Here is a 26,861-nt window from a genome sequence, read left to right as displayed (position 1 = left end):
AGCTGAGCTGTACTTTAATTATCTCATGTGTAATCTTTATTCATACTGCGTGATGAACAAAGATTTATCTCGCTGTGAGCTCATACTTTTACATGAGCTGGCACAGTTTATCTCTCTACCATGTGAAAAATTGGAGAAAATTCTACTGTAAAAATGAGTGTGAACACTTTGTCAAGGACTCCCTCCATCATGACTGCACATAGGTGCACAGACATGAGCCATGAAGGCATAGATGACTGAGTTTAGTTGCAGAAGAAATTGACTTGCAGAGTGAGTCCAGGTCTCAGCCTAACATCAAACCTTTGGTTTGAATTTGAGCATGTGAGCCAGTCCTTCCTGTGCACATCAGTGATTCACCAGTTACCCTAGTCTTATCATTACCTGATTGGAAAAAAAAAAAAAAAGTCTGTTTGGCATGCTTTAATGGGCCTGAAATTAGCTTCTAATTATCCACTGACACTGCTGGAGCATTATGCACGTGACTTCACAATTGGAGGGTGGAATAGCTGGCACCAGGCTGGGCAACATGTGGAACATGTGCCTCAGGCTGAGCATACAAACATCTACTGGGATTATGTTGCAGCCGTACAGCCAGAAATCAAACTGCTGCAATGTTTTTTCTTTCTTTTTGTAAGGTTGTTAGGAGATTGATTTATTGTTGTTTGATTGGTAAAGCCAGACAGCTTTATTAGGAAAAGAAAATGTTCATCAAGGCTTTTCTATTCATAGTTCTGATCTTTAATAGAGAGAAAAATGTTTTGCACCTTTTTTTTATACCAAGATAAAAAAAAAACCCATCTACCATCTTCCTGTCTGGAAAACCACTGAAGATTTACAATTTGATTTAAGCATTTAAAAAAAAAAAAAAAATATATATATATATATATATAAGGATGAAAAACAGTTGTATTTCTCGACAGTGAGATATATCTCTGTTCTCACTTGTTTATATTTTCTAATCTTGTGTGACTGATGGTTGTGTTTGGATCTTTCAGATGCAGACAGACAAGACGCCATCAACTTGTTCCTTCAGGTTTACCAGCCGTCAGAGGGCAAGGCACATCTGTGGGAGCTTCCCACTGACTTTTATCTTCATCAGAGGAGCACCATGGCCCTTCAACACAACAGACACAGGTAAGGAAATGACTTTATGCTCATAAGTAAAACTCCCCCTTCATGTTACTCACACAGACATCGATCCTGTGGCTTAAAATACTGGAAGTTGCTAGTTGACACAGAGCGAGAGTCTCGACAACAACTCAACACATGAAGGCATCAAACAGTTATGATAGCGACATTTGAAAGAGCATCTTATTAAGAAAGGAATAAGAAACACGTTTCTTGTTTAAATTGAACGTGACAATAAAAGTACATTTACCTGGGGTATAAATACTTTTGTGCTTAACTTTGTGCAGTGTTCCTGTTTCATTGGTGCTATTATTTTTCAGGTTTTGACCCAGTATCACTTGCTACATGTGTGTGTGTATTCATGTTCTCTGCTTTCTTGTTGTTTTCATGCTTACACAAAAGTGGACCTAATTTTCTGTCTCGGACCAGTAGCTTCTGTGCCAACAATGGTCCCAGGAACCAGACTCATTATTCCAAGAAATTAGCATGACTGCAGCTGTAATCAGTTTAGCTGCCACATATTGTCCAGTTTCTCTCTGGTTAGCTCAAGGGGGGCAAATCACATGGTAAAATCACCGTGAATGCATTTCTTCTTTCATAACGCTGAATAGGAGTAGGGTGTATTCAGCACTACAGTAGGCGGTCATGACAAGCCAATTTCTAAATCTGGGTTAAGTACAGACTCAGATGAGTGCAGACAAAAGAGAGCACATCAGTGGTTCTCAGAGGAGATTAATAAATTTTTTTTTTTGTCTACCTTGTTTCCAGCTACACATTTTGGTGGTCAGAAGGAGTCCTGTCCTACCTGCCTGTACCTTATGATGAAGGTAACGGTGTCTGTGCATTCAACCGCTCTCTCTACTTTCTACTTTCTACGTTATTTCCAAACGGCACAAAAATTTAAGAAAAAAAAAAAAAGCCAAATAATTTGTTGGAATTAGAATTGGAATTGTGTTTCTAGGAAATGTGCCCTCTGAAAACCTCAGCAAATCTATATCACCCTTTCCTGTTGCGTTTAAAGCAAAAAAAAAAAAAAAGAACTACAAGTTGTGCCTTTTTAAACTATATAATCTGGATTTGAATATATGGTTTGTTTGTTTTATTTCTTTCTGCTCTTTCTGTTTTTTTGTTGTTGTTTTTTTTACTTTAAAACAACATGTAAGGATACATGACAAAATTCTACGTCAACAAACAGATGTGAGATTTGTAATAAAAAAAAGAGAGAAAGAAATAAGCTGGAGGAAGCTGGACGTCATGCTGAGAATCTTTGGTAAAAGATTCTCAGCATTCTCAATAAAAATCGGGTTTTTAAAAAACTCTAAAAACATGCTGTGAAAAGACCAGAAGCATGTTTTAGTGCTTAAAAACCTTCCAAGCTGACTGACTTAAAAGATAAGATTGGGACATCATTTTTTCACAGCAACGCAAAAAAACTCTTTCCTGTTGGTTGACGGTAGTTGTTGCCGTCAGGTTGGTACACCCGGTTATTAGATTTAAAGCATAATTTCTTTTTCACTTTTTCAAATTTTTTTTCTCCTTATTAAAAAAGAATATTGTGAACATTGGTTGTATTTTTCTTTTGCTGTTTTAATATCTGTTTTATGATCTGAAACGTGACAAAAACATCCTTATTTGTTCATTCATGATTGATGTGGCAAATATCTGGCATTGTTAACTTTGAAAGTTTATCGCATTGTAGCTGAACCATTTTTTTTTTGCTTTACATGACAAACATTTTACAGAAAATCCTTTTCTTATTAACAATATTAAATTGTACTGTAAGAAACCATCTGCTTTTAACCTCATTTCACATAATTGTCTTTTCAAATGTTGCAGTGCTCATTAATGTGGCACATAAAAACTCTTGATGTCATTTTCGTTGTGTGGCCAGCTGTTAATGTTCCTCAGTATGTGTTCTTTTGTTTTTTTGTGTGTGTGTGTGCGCAGTTGCTTGTGAGAACACAATGAAGACCATCAAAGTAAGGAGGATGAACCAGTTTGATGAAAGTGTTGACATCTACACAGAGTTCTTCAAGCCTTACGAGCTCACCTCCTTTGATGATACTTTCTGCATTGCGATGACCAACTCTGCAAGGTACACGAGTACAAACACCAAAAACGTTGAAGGTTTTGGAGGTGAAATCGAATACCGTATTGAGTTTGCACATTTGTTCATGTAGAAATTGCAAATGAACCGATTTCAATATTTTTGATGAATTTATTAGCCGTTTATTGGCGGAATGGAAAAGGATGTCGATTGATTATATTTTCTTATTTGTTCATAAAGGGAATTTATGCCAAAATCCGTGGGAGTGGATCCAAGTCCGTTCACAGTCCGCAAGCCAGAGGAAACTGGAAAATCAGTGCTGGGGTGAATCCTTCTTTAACTATGTTCATTTTGGCACACTGGGGATGATGTTATTATGTTTTGTTTTTTTGTAAGGTGAATCCCATGTCACCATGCCCTTACACACACACACACACACACACACACACACACACACGCTTCATTAAACACACACACAGCTTCATTAATCATCATGTTCTCAGGTTACCAGAAAATACGGTCTGTCCTTTTCCGTGTTTTTGTTGAGCGGACACATTGATGAGCTCTGTTTGTGAATGCATGCATTTCTGGTATCAAAAGCTTAAACAGACAAACATTACTAAGAAAAAGAATAACGCTTACAGCTTTTACGGTCATCTCCGCATTAGTTCAGCGCAACATTACCGTAAGTATGTATTCATGGGCTGTCAAATGTTCTGTGCTGAGTCATAGTTTGACCTCAAAACAAAATATTATGAAGTGACTGAGGTAAGCGGTGACCTGTGTGTGTCATTTAATCTCTGTATAAGCTCAGCTGTTTTTAATAGCCTTATGGTAACGTTGGAGGAGCAGTAGAGCTCGACAGCTCATGTGGAATAATCTATTGACAGAACAGGAATTAAGAGAACTGGAAATCAGTCTTGTAGCTCTTTCATCTGAGCTTCATAAGACAGTGGCACAATGAAAGCCGTTGTTGAGAGGTAATGATAAGTGGTCCCATATGACATTGACTTGCACCTTAATTAAGGTTTGTATAAGAGTTACTAATAATGTGCTTCCTTGTTGAGCAGCAAGAGCAGCAAGGAGGAAACCATTCTCCAGAGGAAGACTGCAGCCAGCGCGCCTCCCCCCCCCAGTGAGGAGGCCATCTCCAGTACGTCTGAGGACGACTCGGAGGAGGATCGGGACGACGAAGGGTCTGTTTCACAGCGCTCTACCCCGATCAAGCTGCTGACAGAGTCTGGAGAGAGCGGTCGCACGCAAGAGGTAAGATAAAGCCACATGCTGGCAAAAAAAGTCAGAAACAAATCAAATGTGACTTCCTCTGAGATCTGATGTATTATCTGCTAAATGAGGCCTAAATCACATCTCCTACCAACTGAATAGTTTTATAACTGTTGGGCCTAATTTTTATTTATTTATTTTTTTTTTTTTATGATGAAGAGAGAATTGCTTCCTTCCGTGTGGCAATCCAAATATAAATAATGGTTCCTAAAGGCCTAAGGGAAATAAATGCAATGATAACTGCTTGTATTTTAGGCCTTAATGGCATTTTTCCTTTGCAAAGTGAGTACCTTACCTCTCCTTATTTCCGTGTTTTTACTTGTATTTAAGTCTCTCACAAGAAAATTATTCCCTTTGGTTTGCATCAAACTGGAAACTGTAAATATCAGCCTAGTCACAGTCTATGAAACAGCATGAAGGTCAATAAGGTGAAGTTAATTTTGATTTTCACCCCAAAATAAGTGAAGAGTCCCAATTAATGGAATTCTCTCTTTCCTACCCTAAAATGTCAGTAGCAGTGTTGTTCGGCTGATGTTGCAACATCAGTTTGGTGCTACAAGTCTAAAATTACACACATGGTTGCTAAACTGTTATGGATACATAAAATAAATTCAAGCACCATAAGCATTTTTCTTCCAAGGCACTATATTTGAAATGTTGATGACACACCAAACTAGTATTGTTTATGGTCTACAAAATTGCACAAGTGACGAAAGCAAAGATCTCTATTAGCACTTTTAAGTTGTTTATGCGTTTGTGTGTGTTTTTGTGTGCAACATCCACACATTAATTGGATTTTTTTTTTTTTTTTTTTTTTTTTTTTTTTTGCAGGAGCATTCAAATTACACCAATCGATTTCTGTCACGGTCACAACTTTTGTTGTTTGTTTTTTTTTTTCTTTTTCTGCTAAGTTTGATTGGTCCAGCTACACTAAGTGTCATTGATTACTGTCCTTCAAAGTCGGTGTGTAAATGAGTCCCAGCAGACCTTTGCAAACTGCAGCTTGACTGATGGACTCAGAGATCTAGATTAATCATTTACTTTTCAGTAATTCTTAAGGTCTCACATCAGATGCATTGTTCTTTACGTGTTTATGAACAAACACCATAGAGGACGTGACACAAAAATATGTGTTATTTCATGATTCCAAATTAATTTGTAGCTAAAAGTATTTATTAGGAATTTTATGAATAATTCAATAGGTGTTTGTTGTGAAGAAATGGTTGAAGTATTTTTTTCAGCACCTTATTTCTCTCAGAGGGAGTGTGTCACACTTCCATCTGTTTTCTCCTTTAAATCAAGTTGTCTTTATGGAGTCTGAAGCATGTAGGGCAAGTGCAGTGGGATTTGTCTGCTTTTAGTATATCAGGTGAGAGCCACATGCAGGTGTCTGCTTTTCTGGGCTTCACTTCACTCCCCTCGGTTGATTTCTTAGCTTGACTTTGATTTGTGCTCTGGCTCCTAAAAAAAAAAAAATCAAAGTAGGTTAGAGTTGGTAGTAATCTTAATTCACAGAAATAAAAAATAAAAAAAAGGTAACCATTTTCAATACGAGTAATATCTTTTAGATTTATTGTGCCGGGGCTGTTTTGATTCCGTTTTGTACAAGTGTAGTTCTTTTCCTTTTAGATTCCTTTTAACCACTGCAGACATACTTAATGGAAATCAGATCGAGACATCCATTGGTCCATCTGTCCATTCATCCATTAACCTGTAAGTTTGTGTGTAACTCTGGCCATGTTTCCCTCCATTCATCAATCTGTCATTTGTCCACTTCAGCTATCTATCCATTTTACCATCTGTTCATCCTTTCTACAGTTTTTGGTTTTTACAAATTACATACTGGTACAACTTTTAGAAAAAAATTGCTATAAATTAATTGTCAAGCTTTTTACATATAGTTCATCAACTGGATGAAAGAAAATGTAAAAAAAAAAAAAAAAAGGCTGAAAGTTGTCCAAACAGTGTAAGAACCTTGAAGCAAAGAGCTTTGGATTTATATATACACCAAGAACTTATCTTAAGAACAATTTAGAGAATGAAACAAGTTGGGAATTCAATTTCCATTATTCTTTGCCCTTGAACCCAAAGCGCCATCAGTGAATCTGAAGTTCATTGATTGCCTTGAATCATTAAAACTAAACCTCATCTGAAGAATTGCTTGGGACTCAAACAGGATTTGCAGCATTTTTCTCTAAAAATGATAGAAATGGAAATTCAGCTTTCAGTATAAAGTAACAATCTCACTGTGCGCATCATTTGAACACCATTTTCCATAAACGCTTTCTGAACCAACACCTACGAGTATATAGGTTACCATATGTTGGCTGTTTGCGGAAGGCATGAATCTGTGAATCTGCCCCGTCTATATCTGTATCCGTTTCACGCCCCGTGTGGACTGTTCGCACGTTTCCATCCCCCTCCCCTCAAATCGGCCCAGATTCTGTATTTCTGCAGGAACATCTAGTGCAGGTACAATGTCACTGTGTTAACCAGATGGATCAATTGTACCATGGAATGTACAACATTCTCCAAGAGCACTCTTCATAAGAAATGCTTTAGACATATATTTCAAGAGCAAAATGTAAACAAATTCAAACCTCCTCATGGTGTTTATGACATCAGCTCACACTCTATCCTCCTGTCCTCATTTACATGTAATGAGGCTGTGATTCACAGTTTTTCAGATGAGGTGATTGTTCCCACAGTCTGAAGTGCTTTCTTGGCTGGTGACTCAACAGCTGGGCTCCGCTGTTGAAGGATTTTGTTGTGTCGGACATATGCCGTCTGGTTCTGTTGGGTACAGATAAGGGGGACCTCTGTCCCTACTTGTAAATAGTCTTTCTGTCTCATGAAACTAGTCCTGCTCCAATTTCATGTCACCATCAACTAATTTCTTACATTAAAGCTTTGCTCTTCATTGGCATATTTAAAAGTACAACTGAGCCCAATTCATATTCATACCACCTGCCAGATTTCGATTTAATTAGTAGTTTCAGTCAATCAAAAAGTTTGGTTTTGTTTGAAAATTAGATAAGCATCTCATAAGTACAGTGGGGGAAAAAATGAAGAAGAAATAAAAATTAAAAAAATTACATTTCATTAACAACGGCATGTTAAAAATGATGACTAAATAGTGAGCAACAGTTACTTGAGCTATTTCTAAAGTTCCACAGATTAAAAATAATTGTTTTCATTTGAGTCAAGTAAAGAGTTCCTTGAGAATAATGAAAAGATTTGTACACTCATCCATCCATTCTTGAGTCTTTATTATGTCATGAAAGGTGACAGGAATTTTCAAAGAAAAAGGATTCTAAGTTTATTTATTTCTGAGTGTTCTCCAGAGTGTCTATATGCACTTGAATCAGCTAATAAATGAAGGACACTTTAGAAAATTCTTTCTTTTTCAGTTGTTTTTGTAGTTGATTAACAAGCCTCCTGATTTGTCATTTCATACACTTTTTTTTTTTTTTTTAGCTCATTACTAAAAGTTATCTGAATTCTTTTCAAGTTGCCTTAAATTTAATTAAAAAACAATCCCATCTTAAAATCTTTTTTACCAATACAGATCAAGAATACACTGGTCAGGATTTATTTTTCTGTATCTATCTCTAGGAAAGGGCTGGCATGTAGTAGCTTTATGTAAAAATAATGGGGGAAATGGTAAAGCTACACTTATAGTAATGCAATTAATAAAATGCGTAAAAAAACACATAACTTTCATCTTAATTGCTTTTTGTAAAGTCAATAGTGTACATACATTATTAGCATCAGAAAGTCTCTAAGCATAAGAAAGTCCACTTAATTAAAAATGTCATTATTTTGGCATTTACCAAATGGAAATAACTTGGTAAACCCAACTGACTTAAAGCAGCTAATGTCTGCTCTAATTTAATTTTATACAGTGAGATAAAGATGGCTCCTTTTTAAACAGTGTATGTGTATCCATGAACATGGGACACCCTTGTGACATCCTATGAAAGCTTGTTGAAGATGTTTGGACACAAAGATATATACTATCAATTCTAACAACAGAATTGAATTCAACTGAGATAAAGAAAAACAATAAAAACTACTTAAGAACCTTGTTAAAAGAGGTTTAAATTAGGTCACTCCCTTATGTATTTAGAAGGTCTGTTCCATTTTAATCTGTCACTTTACACCCAAAGTGGTTGAGGGATTTTGGTGAGCTATTATCTTCACAGTCTGCATCTAATTAAATGGATTTTAAACAAAAAGAAAAGTGCTTTTTTTCTCCTTTTTTTTTTTTTGCTACTTTGACACAACGTCGATTAAAACCTTAAAATTGAATATTTTTCTGAGCAGAGAAAGTCTGCTCTGAGAAATCTCAACAGGTCTGACTGTGATTAGAAAAATGCCTGCCTCTTTTCTCTCCATCCATTTGTTTCCGACTCCTGAGTCATGATGTATTGTTCTTCAGTTTTCTGTCTTGTCAGGACCTTGAGCTATGATCCAGTCATGAATAAATGCATTTGGTGCTGGACATGGAGCTCACGTGTCGGGCAACACATTATGTGTGTCGCTGCCTGCAGGCAGTCTCTGAGAATGGATTTGGTGCCAGCACAACACACGAAAACGCTGAAATATTTAAACATTAGATCATTACCGCATTCGCTGTTAAACTACACATGCTTGGTTTTTTTTTCTGCTTTAGTGTGGATGTATGAGTAAGTTCACGTTTTCCCTAAATGTCCTATTCTTGTCTCTGTCTGCTTTGGACAGGATCTGTGGATCTTTGTTTTTGTGCATTTATGTTTTTTTGTGTCTAGAGCAGCTATTTTTTTGTTCATGGTGCCCTATCTGTGCAACTCATTCGCCTGTTGGTGCAGCTCACATTAATACAGAAACAACAAAATCGAAAGCATAGTGCTGAAACTATTGCTGCAATACAAAGAGGGATATTAGCCTTGGTTGCTGCTCTATGTGCTGTTACACAACCAGCCGTCTGTTGTTTCTTTAGAGGCTCCTTCCAGTTCAAAACGAAGGCATGTAAATCACCTCCAGTTCATAAAAAATTTAAGTGATATATTTCTGAATATGCTTTTTTTTTTGGTCATATCTGCACATTACAGATCATAAAACACGTTTCAGTAGACTTAAAGATGAATAAAACAGCTCTCTAAAACCTTTCTTTCAGGTGCCGTAAGGTAACTTTAGAGGTCGAGTAGAGTTTGTATTCCGGTGCGTCATTCCTCGTAGTTGGCAGAAATGAATTCTTGCAAAAGATTAGACATGTGGTCATAATTCTATGGACATTTTGTGTTTCTACGAACTGGGCGCCATGCGAAAGAACCCCGGGAGGCCACAGGACACAAACATGGAGAAACCTAAAACTGCCTCATCAGACGCCACTAAATTACTGTCAAAGCTGCTTAACTCCTTGGGTGGCCGTAATTGCTGAAGACGTTGCAGAGGAGCATCTGAACTCGATGACCTTGTCTGAATGGGTTTATGTTCCGAGAAGAACGTCCCGAACTGGTCTTCTTTGTACCTCTTTGGTAACATTGATGTTGACGCGTCAACACGTTTATTTATTTCCGTGCCGCTCACATTCATTTGTTACCATTTGTCTCACCTCTGTAGGAGGTCCAGCCGCAGCAAGCAATGAAGGAGCCTTATGGTCGGATTCTTGCAGAGTGTCCCGCAGAGGAGGATTTGCTCATTTATGAAAGGTAAAGGTTACTGCTATAGACTGCATTTATGGACCCACCTTTTTGCAAATTGTCCACATCAAAGACAGATTTATTGTTTAATAAAGTGGTTCATTAGTTTTTGAGGAATTCTGTTGTTGGATGCTTTTATTTTCCTCTCAACAGAGTTTTTTTTTTTTTATTGAATAAAGAAAAGATGTTGCCGACCATCTAAAGAGTGGAAATTGAAAGAAAACTGTCTATGTCTAAATGTGGTAAAAAAAACAACAAAAAAAACATAGCTTTAAAAACATAGCAAAAAATGTATGCTAACTTTATGGATGGGTAAACAAAACTAAGCGTAACTCAACCTTATGATTGTCATAAAAAAGATGTTCCTAGATGTTCAGTGTTCAGCTGTTTTTTTTTAACACTTTTTGTCTGCTTATCTCTTGTCCTCATCTACATCAGGTTTTACTGATTATTTCAAAACGCAGCTGGAGAAGCTCGACAACCAGAATAACCCCTTTACGCCAGATTAAGGCCGCTAAAAATCATTTTGGCCATTCGTGGTTTACGTATGCGTCGTGTCCCGTCACCACTGCAACTTTGAACAACAGAATCTCACCACGCAATCTATTCTCATGCCAATAATTTCTGTGCTGTGCTTAGGCAACAAGTTCTCTGACCTGACAACTAACCGTTGAAATAATTGCTTTCTTATCTGACCTAAATACCTAATTTATGTCTGAGGTAGAAGTGTTGTTCTGATTTTCAAAAGGTTTTATTTCCATTCATATGTCCCCAGGTCAGCGAAGGATGAAACAAGGACTCTGTGTCAGTCACCGCCTCGGGGCAAAAATAATCAATTTTGATAAATGGACATAGTCATATTTGCCCTGCTCTGTGCATCACACTCCTGACCCGACTGTTCTTTGTCCACCTTTGTCCGCTCGTTCACTTGTCTGTTTCTCTTCTGTGTTGCATCTTATTTTTTGCCCCAGAATGCACCCAGCAGTGTTGATAAATAGATCCCCACAGGCTTCGAAATTGAACATAACTATTTCTTCCTTGGAAGCTAAATGAATATTTGATGATGGCTTTAATAATGTCTTTTTCCAGACATAGCCTCTCGTGTCCTTGGAAGACCCGGAACAGTTTGGAATTATCCTTTCAGTACAAACAGCACTGAGGTCTACTGTAGGTTTTTTTTTTTTTTTTTGAGTTCACCAGACGTTTAAGTGATTGCTGATCAGAATCAGTCTGGATTTTCTTTTTTTTTTTCAGACCACACGTTTTTCTTTCTTTTTAATGCACAGGACAGTTCTTAAGCTAACTTTTAGTAGTTTCCGTAAAATCTCTGTAGATGTTTCCTCTGCTCAATGCATGAAAATGACTGGAAACTCCTTAAACAACATCTTTTCCCCAACCACAAAATGTTCCTTTCGCTTGGGGAAAAAAAAAAAAAAAGAAGCCACTCATTGCTTAATTTGGAGTTAAGTAACTGGCTGCCAGCTGACAGATAATCACCAACGGCGTTATTACCCAGTAGGAGGCTCATACTGATTCCCTTTAGTTAAATCCAGGTCACATCTTTTATTTGGGTCATGTATATACAATTTATTTTTTGTGATGTATTATAAAACTTATGCTGTTTAAGAAAAATGTTGAAAGAAAATTCGTCTTGGGTACATTATTTATCATAACAGCTACATTGTTGCATATATTGCTTATTTCCTCTTCTCCTGGTGTGACATTTTTGGGGAAAACGTGCTTGCGGGTGGGGCGGCACAGTTGACTCGGTGGACTGGACCCGTCCGAAACTTGCTCAGTGCTCTCTGCCAGTTGGTGGGGGCGTGCGCTGTTTTGTTCTCTAGTGTCGGCTGATTCCTTTCTGACACACATCGCTACGGTCTCCCCTCCCAGGATTCGTTTTGTATTCCAAACACCTTCAGCGCTCTTTGTTTTCTGTTCCATGTGACTCTGACGGCAGACAGAGATGTAATTGGAGCAAGGGAATTGGCCTCCAAATTGTCATGAAGAATGACGTTCATATCCCCCGACCATAGTGGCTCATAATAAGAACTAAATTGCATTCATTATTGGAACTGGAAGTAGCAACAGCTCTAAAGATGTTAGCGAAAGCCAGAGCGCCACTAATCAGTGCATCAATAATAAAAATCATAAGCAAGAACAAGAAATCCCCTTGTGATTTTGCACATTATTGCCAGTAGGGGGAGGGGGGAGGACAACCTGATGAATAATTAGAAGACGGTGGATCCAAAGTTATTCATAAAGAAAAAAAATATGATACTGAAGAGTTAGGATTTATAATTTACCTTTAGAGGGTCATTTTTTTATTTACGTTTCTTTTTTCTTTCTGCAGGTTTGCACATCTTGGTGAGAACCAGCACACAGTGGAGAAAACAGAACGCATAAACTTGGCGAATATCATTTGCTTGTAAGTAAAACGTGAACTATTAAATGAAAAGAACTGATGTTGCTGTTCGGCACAAATGCTAGAGTTTGGTGTTTTCATATCAAAACATAACAGAGTTGCAGTTTTTTTGTGTATATATATATATATATATATATATATATATATATATATATATATATATATATAAACCTTATTCACTGTTTTTTTTCCTGGATCTCATTTTACTGATACTCTATTTGACTCTACTTCTCCTTTCTCTTGAGCCTGTGGTGTCTTTAGAGCTGGTTATACACAAATGATCTAAATCCATAACCTTTTAGGAGAACCCTTTGATTTTTTAAAGATGGTCCAGGAATACTCAGAAAGGGAAAACACAGCAGAGGCAAACACACAGAAAACAGCAAAAATAATGTTGACTCTTAATTTCAATGCTTATGCCTCGCAGCTAATGAACATCCAAGTTCAGACTCTGAGAAAATTTGGATATTAAAGCTTTTTAAAACATATCGTTCTGTATATAGCCTGTGAACTCATGTGAAATACTGTTGACTTCACCATTGTCCTGTAGAAACTCATTGACATCTTCCACAAGGACAGAAAGCCACAAATAGCCATAGCTAAAGAAGCTCAATTTTCTGATTACTTTTTGAATTCAAACATTGTTACCGTTTGTTGAGATACACACGGAAATACTCAGACACGTGCAGCTGAGCTTTGTAGCTCAAACTCACGTTTTGTTCACTGTTGTCGTATTAGCTTTTAGTCATAAAAAAAAAAAAACACTTGGAAATACAATTTTGCCCCCTAAGTCTCTTTGGGAGTCTCCTTGGGAGAAAAGCAAAACTAAATAGGTTCCCACAAGGCCTCTAGCTGTGCACGCGTATGGTATTTACTTTATTTCTTTTCATTCCATGCTTGGTCCAGCCGTCTTCTCGCTGCGGCTGCAGCCGTGACCCAGCAGGAAGTGGAGGCAGTATGCACGAGCACACGTGTAATTTCAATGTGCAGCCATAGAAAAACACTCTTTCTTTTGATGATAAAAGGAAGCACATATTCCATCCCGAGATGTAACATTTCTCTGCCTAAAGTAGAACATCTCTACTACCCTATTTTTTCAGATGCAACTTGTAAGCCTTAACATGTTTTTTTTAGTCATCTGATTTTTTTTTTTTTTTTTTTGTAATTTTAATTATTGAAATAATTTCCCTAAGTATAATTATAATTAATTGACAATATGATGCATTAGAAACAAAAGGATGCATGACTTTAACATGCCGACTGAGTGCCAAGGTAAGCGGCCATCGCATTATTTATCTCTTTATCTGGAGCAGAATTGATCTAAAATGGATTAAATGCATTTTAATTGATGGTTGGGTAAAAGGCCTTGGAATTTTCAAGCATTAAAGACAAAATTAAAGTTAATTTCAATTTCATCTCCAAGTCTACAGAAAAAGCTGAGTTTTTTTTTTTATTTTGTTTTTTTTTTAAACCAGCACCACCCTAAGCAGCAGTAGGTCAACAAGAAAACCTGTACATAAAGACAAGACACTTTTATCTGCAACCTGGAGCCATTTTCTTACATTTGGAGCTGTTTGTAGTATATATTTTGATGTTTTACTTTATAAAAGCAAAGTAGTGCTCAACTGTGACATGGAAACTTTTTTATGCATTCAAAGGTTCTTTAGATGAAGAACTGAAAAGTTTAGATGCGCTCAAACCATTTTAATTTGTTACCCCTAAATATAGTCCAGTGCAACCATTTTCCTTCAGAGGTTTCCTTCCTGTAATTTAATCTCATTCTGAGTACAAACCTAAAATTATATGGCTAGAAATGATGGCCAAGATAACCAGGGTAACTCTGTATCCACTTTTAAAGTTTTATTTAGTAAAAAAGACAAAAACATTTAAAAGCCTCACTAAGATGCACCTGTCTGCTTCTCACATGAAACCCTGAGATAAAGTAACTCGGATGCTTTTTGTTAATCAGACAAATTAAGACAATTTGGTTGCAATGAATTATACATTATGGCATCAGAATAAGAGAGCTCAATTCTTTTGAACGTCAGACTTTAGATTTTATTTATTAAAAAAACACACAATCATTGTTTAAATACCAACTGCTGTGAATCTGCAATCAGCTATGCAATAATTTCATCACATTTTAGTAAATGTCAGATCGATTTGAATACATTTTAAATATGGAAATACTGTATTTTGAAAGTCGTAATGCACAAATTCACTCTTCACTGTTTGTTATCTGCATAGTAAAGCAAAAGTTTAGGAAACAACTGCTACAAAGAAAGAAATGTAATCTACACAGAGAACATCTACGAATGGGAATGTGAAGAACATCTAGCTGGAAAATAATCAGGCATTCTACAAGTTTTAGTAGAATGGGGAGAAATAAAAAAAAAACACTGCATGAAAGAAATTCACGTGGCAATCCTTTTTTTTTTATTTGTCCTGCGATTGTACATTGCTTTGTGAGGACAAAGGCTGCAGAGCATGTGCAGTTGAATCGCAGTTAAATGAATTGTAAAAAAATGACCCTGAAAGAAGGTTTTCTTCTTTTCCAGACCTTTCTGAGCAAACCCACGGAAGTCAGAGGTCGATGTATTCAGAGATGCTAGAAATTTTATAATGAAGGTTTTTTTGTATCTTTTATTAAAGAATGAGATCACCTGTACGTGTAACTGTTCACTTTTAAACCTCCTAAAGACTGTTGCACTTTCTGTGGTTAGAAAAGTCGTTGATGTTGACCTGCTCATTTACACCAATAATTATAACATAAAACTTCAGGGGGAAAAAAATAGATTCTCTTGGAGACATCTTTACAATATCCTCTTTTCTTTCCTCTGTTCTTTTTCCTTCTTTCCTTTTTATTTATTTATTTTTTTTTGCCCCAGCTCTCTTCCTTTCTTTTTTCTCTGGTTCTCTCTTTTTTTTCTGTCTCCATGTCCATTGGTTTCAAAATAAATCCAAAGTAATTTCTAGTCAAGTTTTATATTGATCACATCAACTGGAGCACCGTAGCGAAAGCCGCAATGCTTCACTTGTGAATGTAAATCTATTTTGGCTTCTCATTGGTACCAAGATAACAACTCTGATTGCTACAAGACAGACTAGAAACATGAATAAAAAGGACGTTTTCTATAAGTTGAGTTAGAAGGTGGTCTCAATTTTATCGATTATTCCTTCTTCTTTTTTTTCTTCAACTTTCTTCGTCTCCTCCTGCCTGGTCCACAGGTGGTGACAGGTGTGTTGGCTCTTGCGTAACCGGGCTATTCTAAGTTGTTACGGCACCCTGAACGTGTGGCGCCTGTCAGGGACGCATTATTCATTCACCTCCCTCTGTGCGGTTCCTCTATCGATCCATCCGGAATAGGCAACTGGATACTGACTCCATTGGTGGAGATAAAAACGGAAATTATATGAATGCTGTTGCCCATTCCTGTTGTTGGGCATTAAAAAGACGAGGGTATGAATTTCCTTTTCAGTGAAAGTCACTGATGAGGATTACAGTGCAGACTAACATGCTATACAGGAAAAGGAAAAACTAAATCTGATTCCTTTTTTTTAGAGCTGCTGGTTGAATCATCTGTTCAGTTAGTATCTGCACATAGAAAATATCTTTAGGAAATATTGCAGCTTTTTTTTCTGTAAACACTGCAAATGTCACAAAATTGTAACACTTGGCTTATTTTTGACTTAATGCAATTTTTTAAAACCAGAACATGCACAAATTACACACACACACATATACTCAGTTGGTTCAAGATGTAGATGTAAGTTACAAATTGCATTTGTGGCGAGAATTGATGATGAATTTCACAATTAGAAAATACAGCTGGCTTTATTTCTGCACTTGCGTGTATATTTGTTCCATTTTATCTACTTGTGCTTATCGTGCCATCTAAATGAAGGTTTCTGAATAGTGCACAAAAAAGTTCAAAGCTATTACAATATTAAGTTTTGCAACTGAGAATAGCTCTCTATGATGCTCTTTGTGATTTGCATTTGACATTACACACTTAAGGTCAGAAAAAGTGGGGGAAAAAAAAAAAAAGTTGGAAAATCCTACAGTACTCTTAATGTTCTAAGGTCCTGATAACATTCCAGTAAGTGAGATATCAGATTAAATGTTTTACAGAGTTGGTAGTATGGGCATGCAGCTGGTCCTAACTTTGCAGAAAGTGGCATTCTTCTGAATCTGCATGCAAGCATCCAATCAGTAGATGGCAGGTATCTAGTAACAGCAGTGCCTCCTGCTGCTCTCAGTGTATTGACACCATGTGTTGACGAGCATAGTCTTAAGAAGTGTACATGGCTCTTATTGCAAAAGCTTCAAGGCTTTTAATCAAAAATTGTAACTCATGTAGCGCTCAATAACTACTTGAGGAAACATGAAGTCATCCTATATTAACATCATAACTACAGGAGGTAAACTAGCCTGGCGATGAAACAAGGTTTAATTTTCATAGAAAACGTATGTATTTAAAAGCTATCCGTATAAAGACCCTAACATCTGTGATTTAAAGCTGAAAACTTTTTTTTCTTTTGTTTGAGATGATACCAGAATTCTATATGTAGGGGTTAATTTTAAGCAAAAAGAGAAAAACAGTTGAATCATTAAGTATAAAATCTCACGCCTTAGCACATTGCCTTGACATGTCAAAGTCAAAGCTGAAGCTCTTTTTTTTTTTTAACGTTACGTACAGACATCAATTTCTCCCTTTTCATTCTTTTTTATCAGAAATCTTTGCTCCTAACTTTTAGCCAGCAGTTGCTTTATATTCTTGAATTCACAGCATTGTGCCTAGTTAGAAGAGCCAATGCCAAGTTTCGTACATGAAGGCATGCCTTTGTGTCTACCTGAAGTTTTGTCTTTGCTTTCAGAAATCTCATTCCCGGCAAGGTCCTGTTGAAACTCCGTTTTGCTTTTTTTTTTTTTTTTTTTTTGTTCCGCTCCTGTATGATCACCAGCTGCTGTCAAACGGACTGACTGAGTGAACCATCTGACAAGCAGAAGCTTGTTAATTCATTGTTTGGATGGAAAGACATGCTTTGGTGTTTAGTTTCTGAGAAAACATGACAAAACATCTAATATGCTGCTGAAAAAGTGCCCGTCTCCACAATCCCCGTGTTGCTTTTATTATCAGCGTGGCCATTAGCTGCTGCTTTAAACGTGATATTCACAAAGCTTTTTTTTTTTTTTTTGGTAAAATAAAAATAGCTTTTTTTTTTTTTTTTGCTAAATATATGGAAAGGGTTTTTTTTCCCCCGCTTGTTAGTTTTCCGTTGCTACATGATTGGTCTGACAGTTTGCCTTTATTCTCTTGCATGTCTACTTTCAGAGAACCAGTGTCCCACTTCAAGGATGACAGCATCTATGCCGTCTCTCTTCCTCAAGTGGACAGAGGCAGTCACGAAATGTTTGCGAGCCATGTAATGATGGGTCACGGCCAGATGAGGGCGCTGTGCAGGGAGGATATGTTGATGTACAGGGAGTACGTGAAGAACAGATACATGTGAAAGCCAAATATCTGGAACTGGACGATGATGAGGACAAAAATGTTTCAGGTTTTTTTGGGGGGGTTTTGCTCGTGACTCTGCTAAATTGTGTGCATTTGTCCTGACGATGTACAGAAGACCTTACACAGCTGAATTTTGACTTTAAAAAAATTATAATAAAATCTAAAAAGCCTTTTGTATATTGTCTGTTTTATAAGTTTTCAACTATTTTATTTGTCCAAACCTGCATTACAAGGCTACAATGGTGGTTTTTATATGATTTTCACATTATTTTAACTCTGATAAAAGTTATATAGTAGCAGAATAAAAAGCAAATATAAGTTGTGGGAATTGATGTAAATAATTGTAATCTTATGTTATGCAACACAGTGCAAGGAGCTGGCATTGAACTGTTTATAAAAGAGCATATTATTTGGAGTCAATTTGTCATTTCTGACTAATTGTTTGTCTCTTTTTAAATGCCGTTTTATTTTGCACATATTCATCATTCCGAAAACATGTCTGCTTATTTTTGTAAATATGAAGTGTTTCTGTAAACTTGAACCATAAAACCACCATAGTTTACAAAGTGGAGCACATTTTTTTCCTTTTTATCATGTTGTGTTGAACGTGTGAGATGTGTCTTAATAAATTAAACACATATTTATCCAACCTACACGAAGGACTCCATTGTGAAAGTGTTGTTTTTGAGGTGCGCATGCACAGCAACATTAATGCACATAAAACTGACCTTGAACATTCTTATGCACGCACAAATGTGCACTTGGCTATTTTGACCAATGCTGTCGAAAACCGTCATGTAACATTAGATATAAAATCAATATTTTAATTCGGCAGACTCTCTTCTTGAGATTGTCCAAATGCAATGATGGTAAATATGTCAAACGTGTTAAATGTCTACTGAAAATGTAAACGCACAGGTTTGATCCAATACCATTTCTGTTTAGCCTTTCAGATGAAGACGGATGCCTTTTGATGAAGTTCAGCTTTTAACAGCTAATGGAAAAATTGAGACTCGTTCTCTAACCACGTGCAGAGTACCCCAGGGTTTCACCTTTGGGCCTCTTCTCTTTAATCTCCATAACCTCCCCCTAGCTCAGACTATAGCAACTGGTAATATTAATTACCTTAACTATGTCGATCAGAGATGTCACACTCATTTTCATTTTTCGTCCCATCAAGATCATGAATGTCCTCAAAGGGTCAGTTGTGTCGGGATGTGACAAAACTGCCTTTTTAAGCTGTTAAAACATGTTTAATCAGCTGTCTCGGCATTCAGTGAGTACATGATAAAGTTGAATAATATTGAATATATTTTCCCTTTGGTGCAACTTGACAGTATACAAATAAAAACTTTGATTTGATTGATTAACTGATATTTAAGAACACAGCTGGTAGTTTTATTTTCTTTCTATTCATGTAAAGAACTTAGCATTGCTTTTCTAAAAAATGCGCAATACAAATAACATTGCCCTAAATTCCTCTTATGTAGTTGGATTTCATGTATGTTTATGTCTTCTTACCCAAGGAAGCTTTATATTAGTGGTATTATAACTAGTTTCAATTTTAAAAAAAAATTTCAGTGACTTGATGCATTATTCAGTTAACAACTGAAGCTTCCATATTGTATTTCTGCAATCTGGCCTCCCTAATTTGCTACCCATCCATGGATCTAATATTTTACCTTTCATGCAGCTTTTTTAAGTGTTAATTTCCCCCTACCATTAGATCCTTTTTCCCGCTTTCACGTCCTTGCTGCCTTTCACTTTGTGTTCCCTCTCCCCTCACACTCTCTCCTCAGCTCTCAGCTTTCAAGCGCAGGTGTCAGAAAATGTGAAATGTTCTCCGTTGTAAACGCTCATTCGTCATTCAGACTGACCACCGGCCACAGCATTAGTGCCACGTGAGAGTCGGGGAGGAGGAGCAGGGAAGGGCATGATATGCATATGATGCGATGAATGAAGAGGTTTCTTTTTAAATATCAGTGAATATTTATATATTTTTTGAAACGTCGCAGGGACATTTAATTGCAACGAGCAAAGATTGTATTGCTGATTTCAGGAGTCCAGTAATGACATGTGACAAGAGCCTCTTGGTGGACCCAGAAGGCTTCTTCTCCTGCCTCGGTTGAGATGCTTCAATGATTTTTGGGTTGCGTCACGGCTGCGGGGTTCTCATAGTTTCTTTGTCGATCGCAGAGTAGTGAGGTGATGGTGCTAGCAACACCTCGGGTGTGACAGCATAACTCACACCATGCGCTCTACCTTAATAGACAAGACTACATTGGGCAGAGATTTCTAACTCCTTTGTTTACGCTCTTCTTTGGAGGCTGAAATACAGGGAGACACTGAATCCCTTCAACATGTGGCTTGTAAACCAATAGAGAAGTGTGAGTTGCAATTATTGGTTACGTTTTCTGTAATTCTGCCAAACACAGCCTAAAAGGCCATCAATGAGACAGGACTCCCTGAAAAATGGCTCCTATCAACTCTGATTAGCTGATTGTCTTTTATTTCAAAGTTTTAACTCTTGTTAGATTATATTTGCTCCATTCCCAAAAACGGTCTTCTGCTTGGACAGCTGCACTTAAATGCCTCATATCAGGTGACTGTCACTATCTGATAAAAATGCAGTGAAATGTAGAAGAGACCGGTTTTAATGTGAACATATTTTTCTCTCTCTCGTTTTATGACTGAATAATAAGAGCCTGCCCAGGAACTTGTGGAGAAGCTTGGTGAAAACAGACCCTTGATTACTCAGGATAAGCCACAGTTAAAGTTCGAGGCGGTAGTCTGATTATACATGGCTGCATGAATTTCTGTTTGTGTACAGGTTGAACTGTTCAGGTTTGAAACAGAACAGTTGCGAAACCTGCTACATCACCTCATTAATATAGGTTTGTTTTTAAACACTGTATGGGCCACAAAGTGTTTCTTTGGATAAAGAAAAGTCCTTGAGATTACTGTTTCTCTGATGAAAACATAAATGCTTTTTTTTTGTTATCCTAAAACAAATATGAAAATAAAGGCAGAGTTTCAGTCTTAACACAAACCTCTATGTGTTTTTATATGATCGACTTTTACACAGTATTTCATAACAGTGAAGTAAAAGAAACAAAAAGGAATGTTTAAGTGTTGCCCCAGAATGAATCTCTGTGGGATTTTTGATGTGGACTTTGAATGGGCCACTCTCAGATGTTTGTGATCTGTTGTTGTCTCACTCCTTTTAGTTTTCAGCAACTAAAAGAGGGGCTCTCTGGGGGCCATTCATGCAAGAACCGTCACTTTCTATCGCTTGTGCTTAAAAGCATAAACATTATATGCTTATTGCTAATATCTGCACTAATCTTGCTGGTTAAATGATGGGAATCCTATAGAATTTGGGTCATGATAGCTTTTACTATATTCTCACTGCTGAACAGTGGCTCAGGAGCTTTTATCTAATTATGTGACAGCTCTAGTGATGGAGCCATCCAATTTGTGTGATAGATGTGTTGCATAAAGAGTACAAGTTTCCTTGGGTGAGCACAGCAGCTTTTTAGGTAGGAAGTAGGTCAATTTTCTGAGTGAAATTGAAGTGTTATTTATCTGCTGTGTCTCTATATAGTCACCAAGGACAGATTTTAGTTTTTGCTGTCACCACCAAGCCCATTTCTGCATCCACCTGTCCATGCAATTTTTTATTTTTTTTTTACACTAAATCTGTTCACCCACTACTTAAGTGTAAACTTAGCACCTGCACTCTGGGTTGTCTCTTTATTTAAATTTTCTGAGGGAGCAGGCTCTTGTTATTGACCTTTTCGCCGCCTATTAGAGACATGCTCGGATTCTGCTTTTGTTAAATATCAGTAGAAGGGCATTCCTGTATTGAGGGGTGAGTCACTGCCTTGTGTTTACATAGACAGGTGTTTGCCCCCTTGTGCTGCTCTGCTGTTTGTGTTTGCACGCTGTTGACAGTTGAGATTTGCTTCCCAAAAATGGGACTGTTTTGACGGAACGGAGGCTTTTCATGAAATAGTCCTGTTTTTCTGTTCCTAATGGCAGATGTCTCATTACACTGAGGCCTCTCTCAGAGCACATTGGTGTGGGTGAATAAATGCAAACAACTACGGATTTTTTTTTTTTTTTTTTTTTTTTTAGCTCATTACGGGAAGGCCCCTCTAAAATAGAGCAGAGGTTGAATATTTGGATTTAGCAGTGGAGTACTTTGGTTTTGGTGGCATTTTAGCCCATTTAGCTCTCTAGCAAGGCAAATAAAAATGACTTGTGTATTTTATTTATTTTTTTATCCTGTTTGGAGTTTAGAGTCTTTGATATAAAATATTACATGCTTCACGTGACTACTCAGCTCATGAATAAAGATTTCTGCAGCCCCCAAGCTTGACAGAGGTTGACCAAACCACTGTTACCAGGAAACCAAAGCTAGTTTACATATTGCTTTTCTGCTGCTTTGGCTCTCTTTCCATCGTCTCTCTTTGAATTCAGCATTCACCAGAAGCTCAAACACATCAATGATCAGCTTGAAATAATACACTGTTTTCACACAATAAAAGTAAAAGCATGTAACTGTTTGAATGTATGCTATCCTCTACCCGATAAATGATTTCTGCTATATGTGATTCACATGTAAACTCTACGCTGCCACATGAGGTAGGCGTTTCAAACGCACCACTCTCCCACACAGAGAAAAAGCTGAAAAGTTTATTTCACATTACATATGGATGCACTCAGTGGCCACTTTATTAGGTACACCTTGCTGCTGCAGTTACCCATAGTTACAGTTCTTCATAGCATATACTCAGCAAGATGTTGCTGCAGGTTTATTGGTTTAATTTCCATGTTGCACTTTCCTGAAGTGGAATATGTACTCCAGCTAATAAAGTCATTTACTTCAAAATTTGTAATTAAAGTTAATTACATTCTAAAGGAAATAAAATACACAGGTTTGTCATTGAAAAATTAAGTTAAAAATTGCATGGACTTTTATTTATTTTTTTAAGTGTTTCCTACTTGACTATTACAGAGATGATATTTTGAGACCAATACGTGACTGACCCAATCAAAGTTAAACATACAAGATGTGTCAATAACCATGATAAGGCTGAATACATTTTATTTTAAGATTTTAGAATACTGTAATTTATTCATCATGCTTTTACTTCAACACATATGACTGACTTTAAGCTTTTCATATGTTTGCTCAAAAACAGGAGGTAATATAAACAGTTTGAGCTTTTCCTTGCTTTTGGTATTCCTTATTTTTAATAGTAGCTAAAATAAGAGTGTATTGTTATTTTATAATAAAAAAAAATGACATGTACAGACGGATTTCTGTTGCTTCAAACAGGATGGGCTCCTCATAATCTCCAACAGAGTTTAATGGAAAGCAACAGTTTAAGTGTTTGCTTCAAATCAGATATCCATCAGTCTTTTCTAGAACCTGTCTGGAGTTTTCTTATGACTCTGTTTGCTGGATTAATCCAAGGGGAAGAACAGAGAGCCATGTACTGTGTTTCTCTCTTTCTCTCCCTCCCCCTCTCCCTCTCTCTCTCGTTCGCCGTCTCCACGGTTTGAAGCGCTCCTTGCATGACTCTGTCTCTCCCCTCTATACCGCTCCTCATCCTCCTCCGCCTCCTCACACTCACCTCTCTCCATCGAGCTGAACAGCAGCCAATGCTTCACAGCGCTCCTGCCCTGGGTGTTTGTCCCATGCCTGGGAAGCACAACAAGATCAAGGGCTTCACCTGAGAGGGACCCGAGCGCCTTCATTCTCCACCTCTTTATGATTTGAAGCTCGATTTGAACGACAATTCCACTTTGCACAGCTTTGTCAGAAAGGTAGGTTGTCTAAGCCTTTTCTAAAGTACCACAGACTGAAAAATAGAATCTTTCTGTCATCTTTTATAGTGTTGTTTTGTCTTCAGATAATATCAAAGTGAGAACTGTGGGAGTTGAATCTTTTTATAAACATAATGTAGAGAAATGCAAGCAGAACACATGAAATGAGTTTTTTTTTTTTTTTTTTTTTACTGTCAGAATAACAGAAGGGGGTGACTATTAAAACATTTAGAAATATTTTTCACAAGCTTTAATCTTTAAGCTAAGAAGCACTCTAACTTTTTGAGACTGATCTTTCAGGACCGGGGACAGTTCCTCTGCTGGCGCAATAGCACTTTGGAAAGATATGCCAAGTTTCAAGTTACTGTTCAACCTACTTTTTTATACATATACATAAAGAATCTACAAAAAAACATTTTAGGATTATTTTCCTTTGATTTTGAAAGGTTTGTCTATATAATCTACTAGAAAAGAATTAATTTAAATGATGGGCATCTACGTGTCTTGTAGAGAGAGAAATCTCAAGCAGCTGTTTCATTTATCTCTAAATAAAGCATTTTGGAGGGATTTCAATCATGGCTTTAAATATACAGAACGACATAAAAGTAAACTTCATGTTGGAAATTTCACATTGCTCTCCTCTAACAGACGGTCTTACAGTGCATGTTCCTATTATCACTTCGGGAATTGCTTAGTTCAATATTTGCTTGTTCTCTACATATGCTGCTGGTTGATTGAGTTCTTTGTTAAATTCAGTGTAGTACTCAGCTTGAAGCACTTTATGGCTCGGTATGAGGGACTGCTGCAAAGTTAGTGACTAAATGCAATGAGCTGTGTTGCTTAGACAATATTTTTTTTTTTTTTTTTTACCAAATACCAGTTATTTGATCAAGAGAATTTTTACTGCGTAGCATTAAAATCAGAATTAAATTGGAGTCTATGTCACATAATTTCAAACTTTCTATGTGATTAAAATTTTTTGGGATGAAATTGATGAGAAGTTGGATCTTTAAAAGGGCATTGAAATTATATTTTGTTGTAAATTAACAGCACTGATGTTGAAGCGCCTTTTAAAGTCGTTGCAAACCTTTCACAAAATCTTTCATTTTGAGCTCCCCATATTCTACCAACTAAAGGTAACTTCTTGATAAAATGACAGCTTCCTTAAAAACAACCTTGCTCTTACTCTTTGGCAGTGTGGAGCCATGAACGAGTCCCTGGTTGTGAATGACTCCTCTGCAGCCGGAGAACCCGTCCCATGGATGGAGGCTGAGTCTTTGGAGCAACACAACGGCAGCTTAGAACTGTCTGCCGCTCCCTTAGAGTTCCCTGTCAACCCGTGGGACATCATGCTCTGCATGTCAGGCACCGTCATCGCCTGCGAGAACGCTATCGTTGTAGCGATCATCTTCTACACTCCCACCCTGAGGACTCCCATGTTTGTGCTGATCGGGAGCCTGGCCACGGCAGACCTGCTGGCCGGCATGGGATTAATCCTCAATTTTGTGTTCCAGTATGTCATCTCCTCCGAGACCATCAGCCTCATCACGGTGGGCTTTCTGGTAGCGTCTTTCACGGCATCCATCAGCAGCCTCCTAGCCATCACCGTGGACCGTTACTTTTCCCTCTACAATGCCCTGACGTACTTCTCAGACAAGACGCTGCAGTGCGTGCATCTGATGCTAATCGTGACCTGGGGGGTGTCTCTGCTGCTGGGTCTGCTGCCGGTGCTGGGCTGGAACTGCCTGCACGAGCCAGCCTCCTGCAGCATTGTCCGCCCTTTGACCCGGAACAATGTCATGCTCCTAGCCACGTCTTTCTTCGCCATCTTTGTGCTCATGCTGACCCTTTACTTTAAGATTTGCAAGATCGTGTGCCGACACGCACACCAGATCGCCCTGCAGCAGCACTTTTTCGCCACGTCCCATTATGTTGCCACCAAAAAGGGGGTGTCCACTTTAGCCATCATCTTGGGGACCTTTGGTGCCAGCTGGCTGCCGTTTGCCATCTACTGCCTTGTAGGTGAGAGGGAGTATCCATCAGTGTACACCTATGCTACGCTGCTGCCCGCCACTTATAACTCTATGATCAACCCCATCATCTACGCTTACAGAAACTCTGAGATCCAACGCTCTATTTACATGCTTCTGTGTGGCTGCTTTCAAGCCAACGGGTCTTATCGCTCTAGGTCACCAAGTGAGGTCTAAAAAAGGTGCTTCTGATGTGTCTGAAGGAATGTGTGCGTGCGTGTGTGTGTGTGTTAGAAGAGACAGAGCAAAAAGACAAACCAGACAATTGGCTTACTGCCGACAGTGAATGCTTTTCAGTCACAAATGGGGCGTGGACACCGTATCTGCACTTTAATATGTCTCGAAACAAGTTCAGAAAAGTTAGAAATGCTGTGAACAAGAGTTCTTGTTATTAAAAAAGGACAACAAATCTGTGAATGTATTTAACTGAAGAAAAAAAAAAAAGAAGAGGAAAATATTTTTGCACTTTTGAGTGTTTTGTTTTTTAATACCAAAGCAGTATTGTTTGACTTTGGATGTGTTTAAATGTTTTGAACCTGTGTGCATCCTGTGCCATTTTTTTTTCCTATTTTGTATTGTATTGTCAACAAAGTCCATTTTGTATCAAACAAATAAAGGAATAAAGTCCTGCCTTCTCGCCATCCCGCGTCTTCACTGTTGCATGTTTCTTTGCTTCCTGTGGCTTGTTTTTGTCTTTTTCTGCCAGGTGGGTCTGTTTGGATAGACTAATAGCCCACTGTGAAAGCAAGTCCTGGAAAATAGCTTAAATTGACAGCCAGTCACATTCAAATCGTGTTTGCTCAGTGTGCTTGTGTGTGAACACGAGTGTTTGAGGCAGAATAACCCAGAGAAATATAAGAACTGAAAATGTGCTCTTTGATAGAATGTGCAGACATTTGCGTTACCATCTAA

General features: G+C 37.6%; 2 protein-coding genes across 2 annotated transcripts in view; both read left to right on the top strand.

Moving 5' to 3' along the window:
- fig4a (FIG4 phosphoinositide 5-phosphatase a) overlaps positions 1 to 18,737 on the top strand; it is a 43,410-nt gene extending 24,673 nt beyond the window's left edge. The window contains exons 16-23 of the mRNA XM_008397766.3: positions 996 to 1,134; positions 1,897 to 1,955; positions 3,076 to 3,223; positions 3,416 to 3,499; positions 4,246 to 4,441; positions 10,064 to 10,152; positions 12,497 to 12,571; positions 17,905 to 18,737. Coding sequence (XP_008395988.2) covers positions 996 to 1,134; positions 1,897 to 1,955; positions 3,076 to 3,223; positions 3,416 to 3,499; positions 4,246 to 4,441; positions 10,064 to 10,152; positions 12,497 to 12,571; positions 17,905 to 18,082 — 968 coding nt within the window. The 3' untranslated portion in view covers positions 18,083 to 18,737. The remainder of the gene's footprint in view (positions 1 to 995; positions 1,135 to 1,896; positions 1,956 to 3,075; positions 3,224 to 3,415; positions 3,500 to 4,245; positions 4,442 to 10,063; positions 10,153 to 12,496; positions 12,572 to 17,904) is intronic.
- Positions 18,738 to 19,995: 1,258 nt separating this feature from the next.
- On the top strand, positions 19,996 to 26,579 carry gpr6 (G protein-coupled receptor 6). Its single transcript, XM_008397765.3, has 2 exons — positions 19,996 to 23,919; positions 25,116 to 26,579. The coding sequence occupies exon 2, from the start codon at positions 25,125 to 25,127 to the stop codon at positions 26,124 to 26,126; it is 1,002 nt and encodes a 333-aa protein (XP_008395987.1). The 5' UTR covers positions 19,996 to 23,919; positions 25,116 to 25,124; the 3' UTR covers positions 26,127 to 26,579.
- Positions 26,580 to 26,861: the final 282 nt, after the last annotated feature.

Source organism: Poecilia reticulata, chromosome 21 (assembly GCF_904066995.2).
Source record: "Poecilia reticulata chromosome 21, P_reticulata-male-v2, whole genome shotgun sequence".
In the NCBI taxonomy this organism is placed as follows: Eukaryota; Metazoa; Chordata; class Actinopteri; order Cyprinodontiformes; family Poeciliidae; genus Poecilia; species Poecilia reticulata.
Note: the sequence above shows the minus strand (reverse complement) of the source record. Positions and strands in the feature narration are given on the sequence as shown.

Excerpts from the sequence above, each read along its gene's own strand:
- gpr6 (XM_008397765.3), top strand. The coding sequence starts at position 25,125 with ATGAACGAGTCCCTGGTTGTGAATGACTCCTCTGCAGCCGGAGAACCC.